Raw genomic sequence first — 21,221 nt, forward strand, 5'->3', positions numbered from 1 at the left:
TAAACGCTGATACCTAGACACATGGAATCTAATAATGCTGATACGGAGACACTTGGAATCTATAAACGCTTATACTGAGACACATGGAATCTATAAACGCTGATACTGAGACACATGGAATTTATTAATGCTGTTACTGAGACACATGGAATCTATTGATGTTGTTACTGAGACACATGGAATCTATTAATGCTGATACTGAGACACATGGAATCTATTAATGCTGTTACTGAGACAAATGGAATATATTAATGCTGATACTGAGACTCATGGAATCTATGCACGCTGAATCTGACGATGATGCTGATACATTTGGAACCCACAAGTGCTGAAACCTAGAAACATGAAATCCACAAAAGCTGATACTGAAACATTTTTATTCAACTAACACATGAACCGAAACACTTTGATTTCACAAACGCTGACATTCAAACAAGCGGGACACCATGGTCCCTTTGTCGCTCACATGAGTGAAAGTTTTAAGCCTTTGATTTTTATGAAAATGAGCGAGTTATTGGTTTATGGTAATGTAACTAGGGATTAAATTATGATTTAAAATTGTTACATGTTGTAATGATTATTGTCATCCATGAACAGTGTTGTTATTTGCGAAACTGCATAAATTATATTGTCTGAATTTCAGTGCTGTGTTTTACATAAGTCTATAAGAAACTTGTATTGAATATTTTTAATGTTTTCCCTTGCATGAAATTCATTGTTGAAACACTTAAAATGAGCATCATCCAATGAGCATCCCAGTGAAGTTCCATAAAAATTGGCCAGGCGGATTAGAAGGAGATGTCGGTTGAAGCAATTGTTGACGGACGACGGACTGACGCTGGACGACGGGCGATTGGAAAAAAAGAAGTATTTTTATTTTCATTTCTATATCATTCAACCTATTATTCTTTGATTGTGAATATCAACAAGACACGGATTTTTCCTGATATCAGCGTGTCCCATTACATGGTAAGGCGGAAATAATATCGCATAATTTAGAAATATTGATTAGTTGATGTATGACGTTTTAAGCGTTTATAAAAATGATTGATCTCCAACTTTAAAACAATGAAAGGTTATCGTTAACAATGTTAATTGCTAGAACAGCGTCTACCAACTTAATTAATATGAATTTTAATACATAAACCAATCATTGCTATATCTTTCAACTGTCAACCCCTTTAACAAAGGGAATACATGTAATCTGTATGTGGCCAGAATCTTTTTTTCTGTACCTGTTAAGTTGATTGAATTAACTGCATGGTATCATCCGAAAATGGGTTTCCTTACTTTTATTAATTAAAAGATTATTCCAATGTCGACTAATTAGTTTTCCTCAAAACAAGCCTAGACTTGTCAATGCGAGCTAGTATGAGGCCACCATTGTACACGAGTAAAATTATAAATGCAGCACTCATGTCGCTGTCTCAACTGAGATTTCCCGTTTAAAAAGGCGCGGAATGTTGTTGTTTTTTCGAACACCCTGCAAGCCATGTGATCGTTTTAACGGCGATTTTTCATCAAAGGTTTCAAATTATCAATTGAATTTTATCACTGATGTTGTTCTGTCGGGCGCTGTGTCTAAGTTGTTTCGCACTTCCAAGTTCTTGCAATGTCCGCTCTTACAGGAATCCATGAAGAATCCTAGTAAATTTCGATTTGGAAAAGTGCGCAATCACTGCGAAAGATGAAAGTGTTGTAAGCCATGTTATACATCAGTAGGATTCAATGCGTTATACACAAACATATCCATTGAATGTAAGTGTTGACATTTTTCTTGCAATTGTATCATCTGGTGTCTAGTCCCTTTAAGCCTTTTGAATTGTTAATATTCTTAAAATCCTATTTCAAGTAGACCGTTGTTTCGAGTGACCTCCTCGGTAAATCTGAAGAAACCATGCATATTTTAAGGCCACAAATCACTAAGATATACCGTTTAGACAACTGTTTTCTATCTTGAAATGAACCAATCATTGCGTAACTATCTGGGAGTCAGTGATATTCGACTGATGACAAAATATCACATCGCAGTTTTAAATATTAACGTTCGAAAATTGAAGTTGTGTGGCTGAAAACGTTACTTACACAAAAAGGAAAATTACTTTTTCGGCTGAAAACATCAATTTTCAATCGTAAATATGAAAAACTGCGATCCAATCCTTTGTCAGCAGTCTTATATCACTGGTTCTCAGACATTTACGCAAAAGTTGTCTCATTCTAAGACTAAATAATAAAAACAGTTGTCAAAACGGTCCATCTGTGAGGGTGCAGCTTTATATGTATAATGCCACTGGTATAATATTGCAAAACAACACGCAGGTTGTTAAGGGCACATGCATTTAGTGAATGACACATGTGTTCGGCCACTTCAGCCCAAGCTTAGCTGGTTAACTAAAATACATTAGTGATAGTTTTGTTATAAAATCAGATAACAAACATTCTAACATACACATTTGACAATAAAATACATAAAACTGATATAGCGTTGTGTACAACGCCTTGAATATGACTTTAATTTAAAGTATCACATTGCTTACGACACAAATATATAAAAAATAGCGTCTGTATATTCAGTGTGTGTATCCCACGTGATAAATTGCGTCTTCGAATGATTTTTTTCGCCATTTTGAATGAAACATAGCGCAGACTACGCCGCTTATATACGGAGCTCCACCTTCGGTCTTTTGAAAGTTTAGTTTGTTAAAACACTTCGACAAACCTTTTCTAAATACGGCCGTCTGATGGAGCACTGTCAAAACCTTATTTTGGAAACAGGTTTGTCGAAGTGTTTGATGAAACTAATCGCCTTATCAAACTTCTGTAATATACGAAGGCGGGGCTATTTAAGCGGCATAGACTGCCCTTTGTTTTATTTAAAATGGTGTAGTATTAATCGAAAAGTTATCTTTGATTTAAGTCTTTATTTTAAGCAAAATGTTGCCTTCCGACGTAGCATATATGACGAAATTTATCACGTGGTATACACACACACACTGATAATTATCGACACTCATCACGTAATGTCCACATGCTGAATGCTCACTTGATGGCTACCCTAAAGAACGGACAAACGAAGCATATAAACGTAGACACAGAGCCTGACTGATTAACATCGGCGATGAAATTGATCGATGGAATTCTTTTTTAAAAAAGATTGGCACTTCTAAAACTGACAGCGAGTTGGCTTTAACGTTAATTGACAAGTAATTGACAGGTTAGTGTATACGGCGATCACGTGAAGTGCAAGGTGTTAGAAAAAAAAATCAGCACTGTTTTCAGACGGGGAACTATGCTTAGACAGCTTGTGGTCGACATAATTGATGCGTTAATTCTTTAAATCATGAAAATTGATATATTATTGGCCACATACTAGATCGTTATGACAATGCTATGCTTGTTATGAAAAAAATACTGCATTTGGCGATTTTGGGACCATCATAATTTGTATGTATTGAGTTTACAAACATGATGATTATAACACTTTATAAATATTGTTATCAGTACAAAAATATATAACTGTCAACAGCGCATAGCTGGCATGACCGGTGTGAGCTCGGACAGACCATGTGCGTGTGACAATAATGGTTGTTTTCATCTGCTAGTGAGTAGGATTTTACTTCTTCACCTTTACACTTTTCCAATACAAATGATAGAAGAAAGCTGGGGAAGGAAATGATGAATGTTGACATGAATGGGAAAGGGAGGTAGGGAATGATGAATGTTGACATGAATGGGAAAGGGAGGTAGGGAATGATGAATGTTGACATGAATGGGAAAGGGAGGTAGGGAATGATGAATGTTGACATGGATGGGAAAGGGAGGTAGGAAATGATGAATGTTGACATGAATGGGAAAGGGAGGTAGGAAATGATGAATGTTGACATGAATGGGAAAGGGAGGTAGGGAATGATGAATGTTGACATGAATGGGAAAGGGAGGTAGGGAATGATGAGTGTTGACATGAATGGGAAAGGGAGGTAATGAATGATGAATGTTGACATGAATGGGAAAGGGAGGTAGGGAATGATGAATGTTGACATGAATGGGAAAGGGAGGTAGGGAATGATGAATGTTGACATGAATGGGAAAGGGAGGTAGGGAATGATGAATGCTGACATCGATTGGATGGAACTTAAAGGGAGTAGGGTAGGAGGTGCGAGCACGGTAAATAAGTGGACGAATTACATAAACGGGAGGGAAAGCAACTTGACTTAGTGAAAGGGGATGGTAAGAAGAACCAAAAGAGGGCGGGATGAGGGGAAAACATGAGTTCGTATTGATGGAATGACTAAAAGACGGTAAGGGAGGAGGGGAGGACACCGTAAACAAATGAAAGATCTTGGCAGTGAGAATTACAAAAAGAGGGGATGGATCAGGGGAAAGTATCCTGAATAGATAAAATAACTCGATCGAATGAAAATAATAAAAGGGGGAAGGGGAGGATATGTCAACGAAAAATATAACAATTGACGAGAGTATATATGCCTAAACTCGCCAAATACAGACCAAACTCGGCTTATTCTTCGAGAACGATTTTTCCAAAAAAGTAAGACAAATCAATTAAACCAATCCCTAACACTAATGCATGTCGAACATTCAAGCCATTCGGACACTAGTAATCCCGCTGGTATACCACGGCCGCCATTCGGACTCTAGTAATCCCGCTGGTATACCACGGCCGCCATTCGGACTCTAGTAATCCCGCTGGTGTACCACGGCCGCAATACATGTTGAACATTCAAGCCATTCGGACTCTAGTAATCCCGCTGGTATACCACGGCCGCGATACATGTTGAACATTCAAGCCATTCGGACACTAGTAATCCCGCTGGTTTACCACGGCCGCGATACATGTTGAACATTCAAGCAATTCGGGCTCTAGTAATCCCGCTGGTATACCGCGGCCGCGATACATGTTGAACATTCAAGCCATTCGGACACTAGTAATCCCGCTGGTATACCACGGCCGCGATACATGTTGAACATTCAAGCAATTCGGGCTCTAGTAATCCCGCTGGTATACCGCGGCCGCGATACATGTTGAACATTCAAGCCATTCGGACACTAGTAATCCCGCTGGTATACCACGGCCGCGATACATGTTGAACATTCAAGCAATTCGGGCTCTAGTAATCCCGCTGGTATACCACGGCCGCGATACATGTTGAACATTCAAGCAATTCGGGCTCTAGTAATCCCGCTGGTATACCGCGGCCGCGATACATGTTGAACATTCAAGCAATTCGGACTCTAGTAATCCCGCTGGTATACCACGGCCGCGATACATGTTGAACATTCAAGCCATTCGGACTCTAGTAATCCCGCTGGTATACCACGGCCGCGATACATGTTGAACATCCAAGCCATTCGGACTCTAGTAATCCCGCTGGTATACCGCGGCCGCGATACATGTTGAACATTCAAGCCATTCGGACTCTAGTAATCCCGCTGGTATACCGCGGCCGCGATACATGTTGAACATTCAAGCCATTCGGACTCTAGTAATCCCGCTGGTACATGTATACCACGGCCTCGATACATGTCGAACATTCAAGCCATTCGGACACTAGTAATCCCGTTGGTACATGTATACCACGGCCGCGATACATGTTGAACATTCAAGCCATTCGGACTCTAGTAATCCCGCTGGTATACCGCGGCTGCGATACATGTTGAACTTTCAAACCATTCGGACTCTAGTAATCCCGCTGGTATACCGCGGCCGCGATACATGTTGAACATTCAAACAATTCGAACTCTAGTAATCCCGCTGGTATACCGCGGCCGCGATACATGTTGAACTTTCAAACCATTCGGACTCTAGTAATCCCGCTGGTATACCACGGCCGCGATACATGTTGAACATTCAAGCCATTCGGACTCTAGTAATCCCGCTGGTACATGTATACCACGGCCGCGATACATGTTGAACATCCAAGCCATTCGGACTCTAGTAATCCCGCTGGTATACCGCGGCCGCGATACATGTTGAACATTCAAGCCATTCGGACTCTAGTAATCCCGCTGGTACACCACGGCCGCGATACATGTTGAACATTCAAGCCATTCGGACTCTATTAATCCCGCTGGTACACCACGGCCTCGATACATGTTGAACATTCAAGCCATTCGGACTCTAGTAATCCCGCTGGTATACCACGGCCGCGATACATGTTGAACATTCAAGCCATTCGGACTCTAGTAATCCCGCTGGTATACCGCGGCGGCGATACATGTTGAACATTCAAGCCATTCGGACTCTAGTAATCCCGCTGGTATACCGCGGCCGCGATACATGTTGAACATTCAAGCCATTCGGACTCTAGTAATCCCGCTGGTATACCACGGCCGCGATACATGTTGAACATTCAAGCCATTCGGACACTAGTAATCCCGCTGGTATACCACGGCCGCGATACATGTTAAACATTCAAGCCATTCGGACTCTAGTAATCCCGCTGGTATACCACGGCCTCGATACATGTTGAACATTCAAGCCATTCGGACTCTAGTAATCCCGCTGGTATACCGCGGCCGCGATACATGTTGAACATTCAAACCATTCGGACTCTAGTAATCCCGCTGGTATACCACGGCCTCGATACATGTTGAACATTCAAGCCATTCGGACTCTAGTAATCCCGCTGGTATACCACGGCCGCGATACATGTTGAACATCCAAGCCATTCGGACTCTAGTAATCCCGCTGGTATACCGCGGCCGCGATACATGTTGAACATTCAAGCCATTCGGACTCTAGTAATCCCGCTGGTATACCACGGCCTCGATACATGTTGAACATTCAAGCCATTCGGACTCTAGTAATCCCGCTGGTATACCACGGCCGCGATACATGTTGAACATTCAAGCCATTCGGACTCTAGTAATCCCGCTGGTATACCGCGGCCGCGATACATGTTGAACATTCAAGCCATTCGGACTCTAGTAATCCCGCTGGTATACCACGGCCTCGATACATGTTGAACATTCAAGCCATTCGGACACTAGTAATCCCGCTGGTACATGTATACCACGGCCGCGATAAATGTTGAACATTCAAGCCATTCGGACTCTAGTAATCCCGCTGGTATACCGCGGCCGCGATACATGTTGAACTTTCAAACCATTCGGACTCTAGTAATCCCGCTGGTATACCGCGGCCGCGATACATGTTGAACATTCAAACCATTCGGACTCTAGTAATCCCGCTGGTATACCGCGGCCGCGATACATGTTGAACATTCAAGCCATTCGGACTCTAGTAATCCCGCTGGTATACCGCGGCCGCGATACATGTTGAACATTCAAGCCATTCGGACTCTAGTAATCCCGCTGGTATACCACGGCCGCGATACATGTTGAACATTCAAGCCATTCGGACTCTAGTAATCCCGCTGGTATACCACGGCCGCGATACATGTTGAACATCCAAGCCATTCGGACTCTAGTAATCCCGCTGGTATACCGCGGCCGCGATACATGTTGAACATTCAAGCCATTCGGACTCTAGTAATCCCGCTGGTATACCACGGCCGCGATACATGTTGAACATTCAAGCCATTCGGACACTAGTAATCCCGCTGGTACATGTATACCACGGCCGCGAAACATGTTGAACATTCAAGCCATTCGGACTCTAGTAATCCCGCTGGTATACTGCGGCCGCGATACATGTTGAACTTTCAAACCATTCGGACTCTAGTAATCCCGCTGGTATACCGCGGCCGCGATACATGTTGAACATTCAAACCATTCGGACTCTAGTAATCCCGCTGGTATACCGCGGCCGCGATACATGTTGAACATTCAAGCCATTCGGACTCTAGTAATCCCGCTGGTACATGTATACCACGGCCGCGATACATGTTGAACTTTCAAGCCATTCGGAGTCTAGTAATCCCGCTGGTATACCGCGGCCGCGATACATGTTGAACATTCAAACCATTCGGGCTCTAGTAATCCCGCTGGTATACCGCGGCCGCCATTCGGACTCTAGTAATCCCGCTGGTATACCGCGGCCGCGATACATGTTGAACATTCAAGCCATTCGGACTCTAGTAATCCCGCTGGTATACCACGGCCGCGATACATGTTGAACATCCAAGCCATTCGGACTCTAGTAATCCCGCTGGTATACCACGGCCGCGATACATGTTGAACATTCAAGCCATTCGGACTGTAGTAATCCCGCTGGTATACCACGGCCGCGATACATGTTGAACATTCAAGCCATTCGGACTCTAGTAATCCCGCTGGTATACCACGGCCGCGATACATGTTGAACATCCAAGCCATTCGGACTCTAGTAATCCCGCTGGTATACCGCGGCCGCGATACATGTTGAACATTCAAGCCATTCGGACTCTAGTAATCCCGCTGGTATACCGCGGCCGCCATTCGGACACTAGTAATCCCGCTGGTATACCACGGCCGCGATACATGTTGAACATCCAAGCCATTCGGACTCTAGTAATCCCGCTGGTATACCACGGCCTCGATACATGTTGAACATTCAAACCATTCGGACACTAGTAATCCCGCTGGTATACCACGGCCGCGATACATGTTGAACATTTAAGCCATTCGGACTCTAGTAATCCCGCTGGTATACCACGGCCGCGATACATGTTGAACATCCAAGCCATTCGGACTCTAGTTATCCCGCTGGTATACCGCGGCCGCGATACATGTTGAACATTCAAGCCATTCGGACTCTAGTAATCCCGCTGGTATACCGCGGCCGCCATTCGGACTCTAGTAATCCCGCTGGTATACCGCGGCCGCGATACATGTTGAACATTCAAGCCATTCGGACTCTAGTAATCCCGCTGGTATACCACGGCCTCGATACATGTTGAACATTCAAACCATTCGGACTCTAGTAATCCCGCTGGTATACCATGGCCGCGATACATGTTGAACTTTCAAACCATTCGGACTCTAGTAATCCCGCTGGTATACCACGGCCGCGATACATGTTGAACATTCAAGCCATTCGGACTCTAGTAATCCCGCTGGTATACCACGGCCTCGATACATGTTGAACATTCAAGCCATTCGGACTCTAGTAATCCCGCTGGTATACCACGGCCTCGATACATGTTGAACATTTAAACCATTCGGACTCTAGTAATCCCGCTGGTATACCACGGCCTCGATACATGTTGAACATTCAAGCCATTCGGACTCTAGTAATCCCGCTGGTATACCACGGCCGCGATACATGTTGAACATCCAAGCCATTCGGACTCTAGTAATCCCGCTGGTATACTGCGGCCGCGATACATGTTGAACATTCAAGCCATTCGGACACTAGTAATCCCGCTGGTATACCACGGCCGCGATACATGTTGAACATTCAAGCCATTCGGACTCTAGTAATCCCGCTGGTATACTGCGGCCGCGATACATGTTGAACATTCAAGCCATTCGGACACTAGTAATCCCGCTGGTATACCACGGCCGCGCTACATGTTGAACATTCAAGCCATTCGGACTCTAGTAATCCCGCTGGTATACCACGGCCGCGATACATGTTGAACATTCAAGCTATTCGGACTCTAGTAATCCCGCTGGTATACCACGGCCGCGATACATGTTGAACATTCAAGCCATTCGGACTCTAGTAATCCCGCTGGTATACCACGGCCGCGATACATGTTGAACATTCAAGCTATTCGGACTCTAGTAATCCCGCTGGTATACCACGGCCGCGATACATGTTGAACATTCAAGCCATTCGGACTCTAGTAATCCCGCTGGTATACCGCGGCCGCCATTCGGACTCTAGTAATCCCGCTGGTATACCGCGGCCGCGTATTTTTAAAGATACTACACTACTATTACAAACACTACGTAAGCAACTGCACTGAGGGTTGTTGGTAGATATATTAACTGATCTCTTCAGCTGTCAGACTATGTGACAACAGTGACAACAGTCGGACTTTTTAGCTAAAATGGTACGACAACATTATAGTTACAGTTAAATATTTGAAAAAGGTCACATATGCAAACTGCTGAATTTAGTTTTTTGTAGTAAACCACGCAATTTTTGATAATCATTGTTCCTTGTTATTACAGCCCAAAGTCCACATGTTGCGGGGGGAATGTGGTTTATTTTTTGTTTAACAGTAAAAATGCTCTATGAAACATAAGCCTCTGAAAGGGAAATGCATTTTGCGTTCATTATTTTCAATTAATAAGCATAACCCGTCGATGTGATGTGCACTTGTCAATTGTTCTGGTTTTGATCGTACGTATATCAAAACCACCTGCACTCACGAGTTGACTGTAGGCTTCTGTTTATTGTCTATAGTGTATGCGTAATTTTGTAACTGCTTTAATAATATATTCATGCGCATATTAGACATTAATGTATGTAAACATACAAAACACTTTCAAAATCTCGTCTATATTCTACAAAACATGTAGCGAGAAAGACATATCCAATAAAACCCACGTATAATTGTGTCTCCCCCCAAAAGTTGGGCATATTAAAATCGTACCGTTCGTATCTGTCTGACCGTTCGTCCATTTTTATCCTATACAGGTTGTAACTTTTAACGTGCACGGTGCAATATTGAAATATTATTGCGCAGTTGTTACACACACACAGAAAACATTCCACATTCTAGGCTTATGTCCCTACCTCGAACTGTAAGGTCACACGTAGAGTATATCATAATGGAATGTTGCTTTAATGCAGATACAGTATAGTTGGTTTATCACGCCTTCAACACAGATGCAGTATAGTTGGTTTATCACGCCTTCAACACAGACACAGTATAGTTGGTTTATAACGCCTTCAACACAGATGCAGTATAGTTGGTTTATCACGCCTTCAACACCAATGACGTATTGGTGACCCCATATTTTTCCATATTGGGCAACCAAATTTACATCGTACCAAAATGGCGTCTATTTCCGATTCCGATGAATAAATGAAACATGTAAACAGGTTGTCGACGTGATACATAGGCTACGGGGTTAGTAGGTGACCCGATATGGGATATACGGGGCGCATGAAACCATATTCGGGTTCGAGCTTTGCTCTCACTACACAATATGCCTACATTCCTAGAAGTACAACATAACATGACTACATTCCTAGAAGTGTAACACAACATGGTTACATCCCTAAAAGTGCAACACAACATGGCTACCTCCCTAGAAGTACAACATAACATGGCTACATTCCTAGAAGTGTAACACAACATGGTTACCTCACTAGAAGTGCAACACAACATGACTACATTCCTAAAAGTGCAACACAACATGGCTACATCTCTAGAAGTGCAACACAACATGACTACATTCGTAGAAGTAAAACACAAGATGGCTATATCCCTAAAAGTGCAACACAACATGGCTTTATCCCTAAAAGTGCAACACAACATGACTACATCCATAGAAGTGCAACACAACATGGCTACATCCCTAGAAGTGCAACACAACATGACTACCTTCCTAGAAGTGTAACACAACATGGTTACATCCCTAAAAGTGCACCACAACATGGTTACATTCCTAAATGTGCACCACAACATGATTACATCCCAAGAAGTGCAGCACAACATGACTACATTCCTAGAAGTGCAACATAACATGACTACATTCCTAGAAGTGTAATACAACATGGTTACATCCCTAGAAGTGCAACACAACATGGTTACATCCCTAGAAGTGCAACACAACATGACTACATTGCTAGAAGTGTAACGCAGCATGGTTACATCCCTAAAAAGCAAAACTACATGGCTACCTCCCTGGGGGTAATACACAACATGGCTACATCCCTAGAAGTGCAACACTACATGGCTACCTCCCTGGAGGTGCTACACAACATGGTTACATCCCTAGAAGTGCAACACTACGTGGCTACTTCCTTGGGGTTGCCTCACAACATGGCTACATCGCTAGAAGTGCAACACTACATGGCTACCTCCCTGGGGGTGCTAGACAACATGGTTACATCCCTAGAAGTGCAACACTACATGGCTCCCTCCCTGGGGGTGCTCTACAACACAACATGGCTATATCCTTAAAGAGCAAAACAACATGGTAACATCAATGAAAGTGCAAAACAACATGGTTACATCCCTAGAAGTGTAACACAACATGGTTACATCCCTAGAAGTTCAACACAACATGATTACACCCCTAGAAGTGAAACACAACATGGCTATATCCCTAGAAGTGCAACACAACATGGCTATATCCCTAGAAGTGCATCACAACATGGCTACATCTCTAAAAGTGCAACACAACATGGCTATATTCCTAGAAGTGCAATACAACATGGTCACATCCCTAGAAGTGCAACACAACATGACTACATTCCTAGAAGTCTAACACAGCATGGTTACATCCCTAGAAGTGCAACACTACATGGCTTTATCCCTAAAAGTGCAACACAACATGGCTACATCCCGAGAAGTGCAACACAACATGGCTATATCCTCAAAGAGCAAAACAGCATGGCTTCATTCCTAGAAGTGTAACACAACATGGTTACATCCCTAAGAGTGCAACACTACACGGCTACCTCCCTGGGGGTGCTAGACAACATGGTTAGATCCCTAAAAGTGCAACACTACACGACTTCCTCCCTGGGGGTGCTACACAACATGGCTACATCCATAGAAGTGCAACACTACATGGCTACCTCCCTTTTGGTGCTACACAACATGGTTACACCCCTAGAAGTGCAACACAACATGGCTATATCCTTAAAGAGCAAAACAACATGATTACATCAATTAAAATGCAAAACAACATGGTTACATCCCTTGATTTGCAAAACAACATTGTATCACCCCTAGAAGTGTAACACAACATCGTTACATCCACAATATGGCTATATACATTAAAATGCAAAACAACGTGGTTTAATCCCATTAATTGCAAAAGACATGGCTACATCACTAGAAGTTGCACATAACATGACTACATTCTTAGAAGTGCAACACAACATGGCTACATCCATTCCAGAGCAAAACGACATGGCTACATCATCGAAAGTCCAAAACAGCTCATTGAAAGTCCAAAACAACATGTGCTACATTACATGACTTCATTCCTAAAAGTGTAACACAACATGGCTACATCCATTGAAGTGTAAAACAACATGGCTACATCCATTGAAGTGCAAAACAATATGGCTACGTCCATTAAAGTGCAAAACAACATGGCTACATCCATTGAAGTGCAAAACAACATTGCTACATTCCTAGTAGTTCTACACAACATGGTTACATCACAAGTATTGCTGAATAACATGGCTACATCCCTATAAGTGAAAACAACATGGCTACACCCCAATAAGAGAAACAACATGGCTACATCAATAGAAGTGCAAACAACATGGCTACACCCTCGAAGTGCTGCATAACATGGCTACATACCTAGAAGTGCAAACAACATGGCTACATCCGAAGAAGTGCTACACGACATAGTTACATCGCAAATAGTGCTGCGTTACATGGTGAAAACATCATGGCTACACCCAAGGAAGAGAAACAACGATGATATATCACTATAAATACGAAGAACATGGTTACACCCCTCGAAGTGCTGCATAACAATCCTACAACCCTAGAAGTGCTGCATAACATGGCTACATACCTAGAAGTGCAAACAACATGGCTGCATACCTAGAAGTGAAAACAACATGACTACATCCCTAGAAATGCCACACAACATTGTAACATCACTAGTAGTGCTGCATAACATGGCTACAACCCTAGAAGTGCAAACAACATGGCTACACCACACAAAGTGCTGCATAACATGGTTACACCCATAAAACTGCCGCATAACATGGCTACCCCCCCCCCCCCCCCCCCCAAAAAAAAAGTACAAACAACATGACTACACCCATGGTTATATTACTGGAAGTGTTCTACAAAATTGCTTCGCTAGCATCCTCCAAATCTTTGAAAATTGAAATTGCGCAACAATGAACAAGTTTACAATCCATAGAACATTATCTTACAAAAAAAATAAACAAAATACAATTTATCAATATAAATAAATACCATTAGCTCACGTAATATTACAAGCTTGACAAGACTGTTGATTTTTTCAAGATTACTTATACATTTATAACAAACAATAGAAGCGCATTAAAATCGCTTTTCTTAAGATATAATTTAAATGGTGGCGGCGTAAATTAGTAAATTAGGTCTGCAGAATATAAGTATCTTCAATGACTGAGAGTGTAAGATAGGTTCATTCCGACCCGAGCGTAGGGTGTTTTGCGGAAACGAGGTTTACCGAGTTTCCGCAAAACATCCTGTGCGAGGGTCGGGATGAACCTATCTTACACGAGCGGCTATGGTAGATGCTTTTTCTCCGACCTCAGTTAAACAAAATTAAGTAAAAATGTACATTTTTCTGGAACTCTTTTGTTCTTAGTGAAAATAATTGCGAATTGATATGCGATAATTCGTGGTTGTCATGGATATGCGCGCAGTGATTCAGATTATGTTGATAGTCAAATCGGTCATTAAATAGTTCTAAGGAGAGTGAAGCATTATTTCTTAAAAGGTGCGTGAAAACTGTTTTATGGTGACATTTGAAGCCAGAAATAATTAATTAGCATTCTAAATATTGCCTCAAGACAAGGTTTCCATGATGGTACAGACGACTGTCTTCAACAAGGGAGGTAATTGTATACAATGTGGTGACCATTAAAAAGGAGTTCCATACGGGCATTTTATCTTCGCCCGTGGGCAAGATAAGAATTTGTAGCATGGTTAAATTATTGGATCTACTTATCTGAGGTGGGAGAAAGTAGTCAACTACATCCAGGTGCTTTACTTTTACCCGCGCTTAACCGCCCCCGATAAGTAGATCCAAATATTTTATCCCTATGTTCACGTATGAATTGATGAATAATAACATTTTTACTTTATTTGTTTAACTTTGGTGGGAGAAAACATCTACCATTGCCGATCGTGTAGGACCCTCTTGCAGGATGTTCTGCAATACACTCTCCGATCGAGTTGAGATGAACCTATCTTACTATCACGGCCAAAAAAGATACATCATGCCTGAAATGACCGGATATAAAGGTTTGGGCTCGAAAAACACTTTCCATCCACAAGCGTTATTGTGGCTGGGTTTGTCCAATGCATGAACAAGGTTTAATATTTATTGCAATGATTATGAAACAGCTCAAAATACAATTGATGTTTGGTAACTTTTTTGGGAAATAAACTAAATTATGTTCTTCACTTTTATCTTGACTGTCTGCTTTATAATGAAAACGCTCAGAATCCAATGATTGTCAGAATCGGAGATTTAAGCAACACACACGCACGCATACACACACGCACGCACACACGCACACGCACACATACACGCAAGCACGCATGCACACGCACGCATGCACACGCACACACACACACACACACACACACACACACACGCAAACACACACGCACACACGTACACACGACATAAGATGTTTCTTTGTTCTTGCTATTCAATTACGCATACGTGTGTAGGGGTCTAAGGTCGGAACGATTAAAGCAAACATGTTTAAAATCATTATGAAATTATCAAATCAAAGAAAAATACAAGAATAACTAGGTAATCCTGTTATATACATCTGAGCAGCCGCCGCCAGGCTGTGTAACATTTACTCACCCCGATGCCGCCACAGTTGACACCCATATAGTCATACGAGCCACTGTTATAGGAGGACCGCGCCCATACCATGCCCCTGTGGGAGGGCTTCAGGAGGGCGTTACCCGCCGCCAGCCCCAGCACGCACCAACACACGCACAACCACCCCTGAAATTGCCGCCATACTGGAAGTCCACTCATTATTTTGCGGCACAACGCATAAGGAACGATTTTGGGTCGCTAAAAAGACTATTATGTAGTTTTGACGAACTTTTACTCGGTCGTGACAATTCCAGGATTTGTTTCTTTTAAATTTGAATTTTCACTTTAGCCGAACAAAGTCGCTCAATATATTCCTTTATATCTTCCCGTTTTCTATTAAAAAATCAATATATAGTTTTATATACTAAACGACTTCGCTAAGTAGACCAAATCGAAAATGTTCAGTATCACTTTCGGCACGTTTAACTTATTCTTTTATCGCTATGGTCGTAATCCAAAAAATCGTTGGCGACATATTATGCAAACTTCGTGCGAAAACAGACAAACGGTATACTTTTGTGTCAAACAGTCGAGTCTAACAATCTAACAATCAATTACCTAACCTGATAAAAGTAATAAAGCCGGTCTTAAAATGGCTCATTGTCGTACACTGCTCTCAGATAGCACGACACGCACCACCGGAGTCATGACTAGCGTTACGTTAACGCTCCAAGCTACGTTTATAAATAACACTCGCTGGGAGAGAGATGCAGTTAAACAGATGGTACATGTAATTGTTTATGACTGGTTAATTTCTGTCATTAGTGACTTGTCAATTTAGCAGTCGAATGTCATTATCTATCAGTTTATTGAGGAGAATAATTTTGAGTACATATACATGTATATTTATAAATGTTCATGTTTGTATTCTAAATGATAGTCTACACCTTCTTCAAAATATGTACGGAGTTACATATTCCAGGTACCTAGAGATGCAATTAACACATATTTGCAAAACGCCCTTAGGTCCATATATTATATATGGATATATTCAAGTTATCTTTTGAAATTTTGGTTGGTGCATAAGCGGTATGGACAAATTTTGAAGCAACGGTGGCCGTATCAACACACAACTACGCACGCACGCACGCACACACGCACACACACATATATATAATTATATATATGTATAAATACAGAAAACATAAAAGTTTATCAATTTTCTAGAAACTGAAAATGTATCCATGTTATTTCCAGCTATTGCACTACCGCGCATGCTCATTCTCGATTCAACCACCGAAGGGAAAATGTCAGTTTTTGTTTACCCGCTGTGCAAACAAAAAGTTATTCACCCACCCTCTCATTTTTGGACTAGGGCACTTGTGGCCTAGTTCATAGCCATAAACACGCTATCTGCATTCTCAAGCCGCATCTGGGGGTTCACTGACGTAATGTATTCATACGCTGTATTTTGATTGGATTGCGGTTAGCGAATTTGAATAATCAAAGTAGTACCAGAACTGATTACAATGAAAACATCCAATAAAAATAGTTCTCCTAACAATTCAAGCTTACTGTATGTTCTTTTAATGAAGCACAAGAAATTCATAGCGAGTGAGTTAATCGGGTTAACTACATGAATGTTATTGCATACGGTCAGATTATATGCAATAAGAATATGAACATATTGGAAAAGTACGCATCGAAATTTTTCCGTTCAATGCTCTGTATTGATAGACTGGTACCTTCTTTCTCTTTTATCCGAAATGAAACCAGTATCAGCTAACCGCGGTGCCCGTCGCGCATTCGAAATGTCTTGTGAATTCATACGTAAAGTGAAAACAGCGTGCGGTCTAAGTAGAAAACAACCAGGAAAGTTGGTTTAAAAGTATTGTTATCCTTTGTATAGAATGTTGGTATTCCGAAGTCGGTCCCTGTTCTTTTTTTCGACATAATTTGCATGTTTCCGTGATATTTTCTTTTCAATACAAAGTTTTTTAACTAATCATCGCATGGCACTTAGCACTTTTTTTAAAATACAACATGAGTTTTGGTATATATTGTTCAAATACTATTAATGTTAACAAAAAACCATATGCCGCGTACCTGTATAACTTTATATTTTTTAGGAAAAGTAAATCAGGGTACCAGTCCACTTATTGACCTCAAAATGTACCCTGATCAGAGCGTCCGAATGACTCAGACATGTATGTTATCACTACTTCCGGATGCTGATGATGTGAATTTCATAGTGTTTTATTGAGGAAATAAAGCCGATATTGAATGATTACCACCATCAAACGGATTTATTTTCATCTTACCGTGGGTAGCATTTTTAATTTGACCCGTAAATTTTCAAGCAATACAAGTTCGTTTGAAAAAAATCATGTAATTTCAATTTCGCAAAATGGAGATAAAAATATCATAAATGTGCATACTTATTTATGAAGTTTCATTCTAAATGAAGCCAAATGTATGAATATGTGCATAGCATCTGTGAATAAGATGATTGTTTACCTATGTGCATAGAAAAGTCTTGGAGCCACTCTCAGTGTAAGTACATTATTACTTTATACATTTTGTTCAATGATATGGTGATAAGCCATCGCTATTGATAACACAATTTTGCATGCTCAATTTTGATTTCCTCTCTTATAATGCACCAGTCAATTGTTACCACGGCCCCTCGGGGATATACCGGGGAAAAGGGCTGTGTTTTTACCTTTCAGGTGTCCTCGTAGTTAAAGAACTTCAGCGAACACATTATATTTTACCTTCTTGGACGTGTTTTAAACATCAAAAAAATAAATATCAACATTAAAGTTATGGAAGCCAGAACTAGTGTCCTCGCAATGCCGGGTGATTGCGGTGGTTAACGTTTTGTCTTCCCTCAAAATATATCAGGGAATTGCTCTTACCTTAGATCCCCTGGGTGCGGGGACGTTATTCACGTGATTTTATTACCAGTTTGTTCTCTCAGGTCAGGGATTTTACCGGGGATTGGCTGGACCGAAAGTCAAAGTACCGGCTATTCCCTTGGGGGGGGGGGGCGTGGTTACAATTGACTGGTGCATACTATACAAGTTCTTTTTCTGAAGACGCTTTGTGCTCACTTTTTGTTTTCTACCCAAGAATGAATTTCAAAAATCAGTCAGAGATACAGTATGGTGATGCATTGTTGTTGATAGATCAATATAAATTTGTGAAATATTTGAATGAAAGGTATTTAGTTAAATAATTTACAAGTGTAACTTTTGAGTTTTATTCTACAATGCAGTGCCGAATAGTGTGGAGATAGAATTGAATTTGTATTAATTAATCAGTTGATTTGTGGCGTTTAGGGAACAAAATTAAAATCAAAATATTCAATAAAGTTCCCTTATCACCCAATGTTGTGGAATAGTGAAGTAATGAAGATTTAACCTCGCAAGAGTCTTTCTGAAATGCTGTCCAGGCTTTTGTATGCTTAAGAATATCTAACCTCGCGATGTCAGACCAGAAATCATCTTGGCAGCATGAGATTGGATCACTATGAATCATTATGCACCAGTCAATTGTAAATACGGCTCTTACATCCGGGGGTATACCGGGCATAGCCGGCGAAATGGGCCATGTTTTACCTTTCAGGTGGCCCCGCAGTGCCAGGTCTTCCCGGAAAATCCAGTGTGGATGGGGCTTAACCTAATGTCCCTTGGGTGCGGGGGCATTTGGTGGGGACTTTACCATCAGATTACCTCCATAGGGCGGGGATTTTAGCTGGGGTTGGCTGGACCGAAAGAAAAAGTCCCCGCTATTCCGGGACCGGGGCGGGTGGGGGTGGGGCATGGTTACAATTGACTGATGCATTAGCTTGTGTATTCAGATAAAGTTAAGAATATATATTTATTTATATAAGTTATACTTTGCATCTAAATCAAAGATTTGAAAAAGGTATCCTGTATCAATAAATGCAAGTATACATAAATGACTGTGCAAATCATTATGTATCATCCAAATATGAGTACCTTGCAGGGTGAATGTTATTTGTCAAAATTATAATAAGTGAGCTTTCAAGATTACCTTTCAAATCGCACACACAATGCAGTTTGAAACCTGGATAATTAAAACAAATCTTGGTTGTAGACCATAACTATTAAATATTTGATAAGTCACAGACATTATAAGGTACAGTTTAAAGGGGCTGTACTCAGTTAATGATGAAAAAGCAAAAATTTAAAGAAAATTGTAGAAAATTGACATAAACTTGGTATCGATGTGTACAATTAATGCATTAAAACTTACTAACTGATGATCCCCATTTACAAATGATTTATTAATAGCAGTTATTTCGTGTTTTCCATTAAAAAAAGATTACTAGGTATGTCTACCGAGTAGAATTCGTTCCTTATGCGTGATCTGCCGTTGATGTTATTACATGATATTAGCGAGTTAGGTATACATCTGGAAAATTCCACCCAGTAAAAGTAAGTCTTCAAAGCATAGTAGATACGACACTTCACTGCATTTTTTTTTCATTTTGGTATTTTATTTACAATAACGATATCAAAGAGTAAAATATTTTATTAAAAAAGTGTCCTTAGATTCGTTACAGGAAAAAAAAACTTTTTTGGTGCCAATCTGGTGTACAGTCCCTTTCATAAACAACAAGTGAAGCCAATGCTGTATTAATTTGAGACAAACAAAAAGAAGACAGCACAAAGTTCAAAAAGTGTGACTAATGTACCCTCACAGATATACCGTTTTTACAACTTTTTGTTTTGGCTTGGAAAGAGCAAATTTTTGCGTTAACATCTTCAAACAATGATATCAGATTGCTGACAAACATTCAGCTCGTAGTTTGTCATATTTCCTTTCGAAAATGTTTTATGGCTTAAACCTTTACTAACAGTTTAAGAATAATGCTTAAAACATCATTTTTTTAACTTTAATATAAAAATCTGCCATCTAAATTTTGGTCAGCTGTCTTATATAACTGGTTTCCATGGATTTTTGCAAAAATTGGCTCGTTCCAAGACAAAAAATATAAAAAAAAGTTGTCCAAACGTTCAATGTGTGAGAGTGCAGCTCTACACTCATAATAAAATTTCAATGCAGTGCATTTGACATAATTTTAAACAGATGAAAATATGTTATTTTTAAAAAGCACAATATATCCTTTATGTGACCTTACATTATAATGAATTTATTCAGATCATAATTAAGTGACTTTTCTTGCACTTAAATGTGAACAAGAAAGCTTGGGATTGAACACTAAATGAAACAAGAATAAAAATTAAACGAATCACAAAAGATCTTCAAAATTATACACACAAAATGTTCTTTGATATACAAAAAATGAAACTTTTTAGACTTTCAAAAATTGAACATAAATTTACTAAATACGGTTATATAAAATGATGAATACATTTGTAGGATTTGATATCCTACTAGATGTAACTCGGCTTCGTTCATTTTTCTAAACTTTCTCTCAGTGATGAGGAATAAATTTTATTCACTGCAGTTGTTTTCTAAGTTTATGAAAATAAGAACAATTGAAACAATTCATTAACTACTGTTGATCAGTGCAGATTGTGTTAGGTCATGGTTGATTTCAATGAACCACCAATAAG

The 21,221-nt window shown here is 40.6% G+C and overlaps 1 protein-coding gene across 1 annotated transcript in view; it reads right to left on the reverse strand.

Annotated features, from left to right (window-relative positions):
• LOC128221552 (uncharacterized) overlaps nt 1-16,310 on the reverse strand; it is a 76,055-nt gene extending 59,745 nt beyond the window's left edge. The window contains exon 1 of the mRNA XM_052930158.1: nt 15,652-16,310. Coding sequence (XP_052786118.1) covers nt 15,652-15,831 — 180 coding nt within the window. The 5' untranslated portion in view covers nt 15,832-16,310. The remainder of the gene's footprint in view (nt 1-15,651) is intronic.
• Nucleotides 16,311-21,221: the final 4,911 nt, after the last annotated feature.

Source organism: Mya arenaria, chromosome 16, assembly GCF_026914265.1.
Source record: "Mya arenaria isolate MELC-2E11 chromosome 16, ASM2691426v1".
In the NCBI taxonomy this organism is placed as follows: domain Eukaryota; kingdom Metazoa; phylum Mollusca; class Bivalvia; order Myida; family Myidae; genus Mya; species Mya arenaria.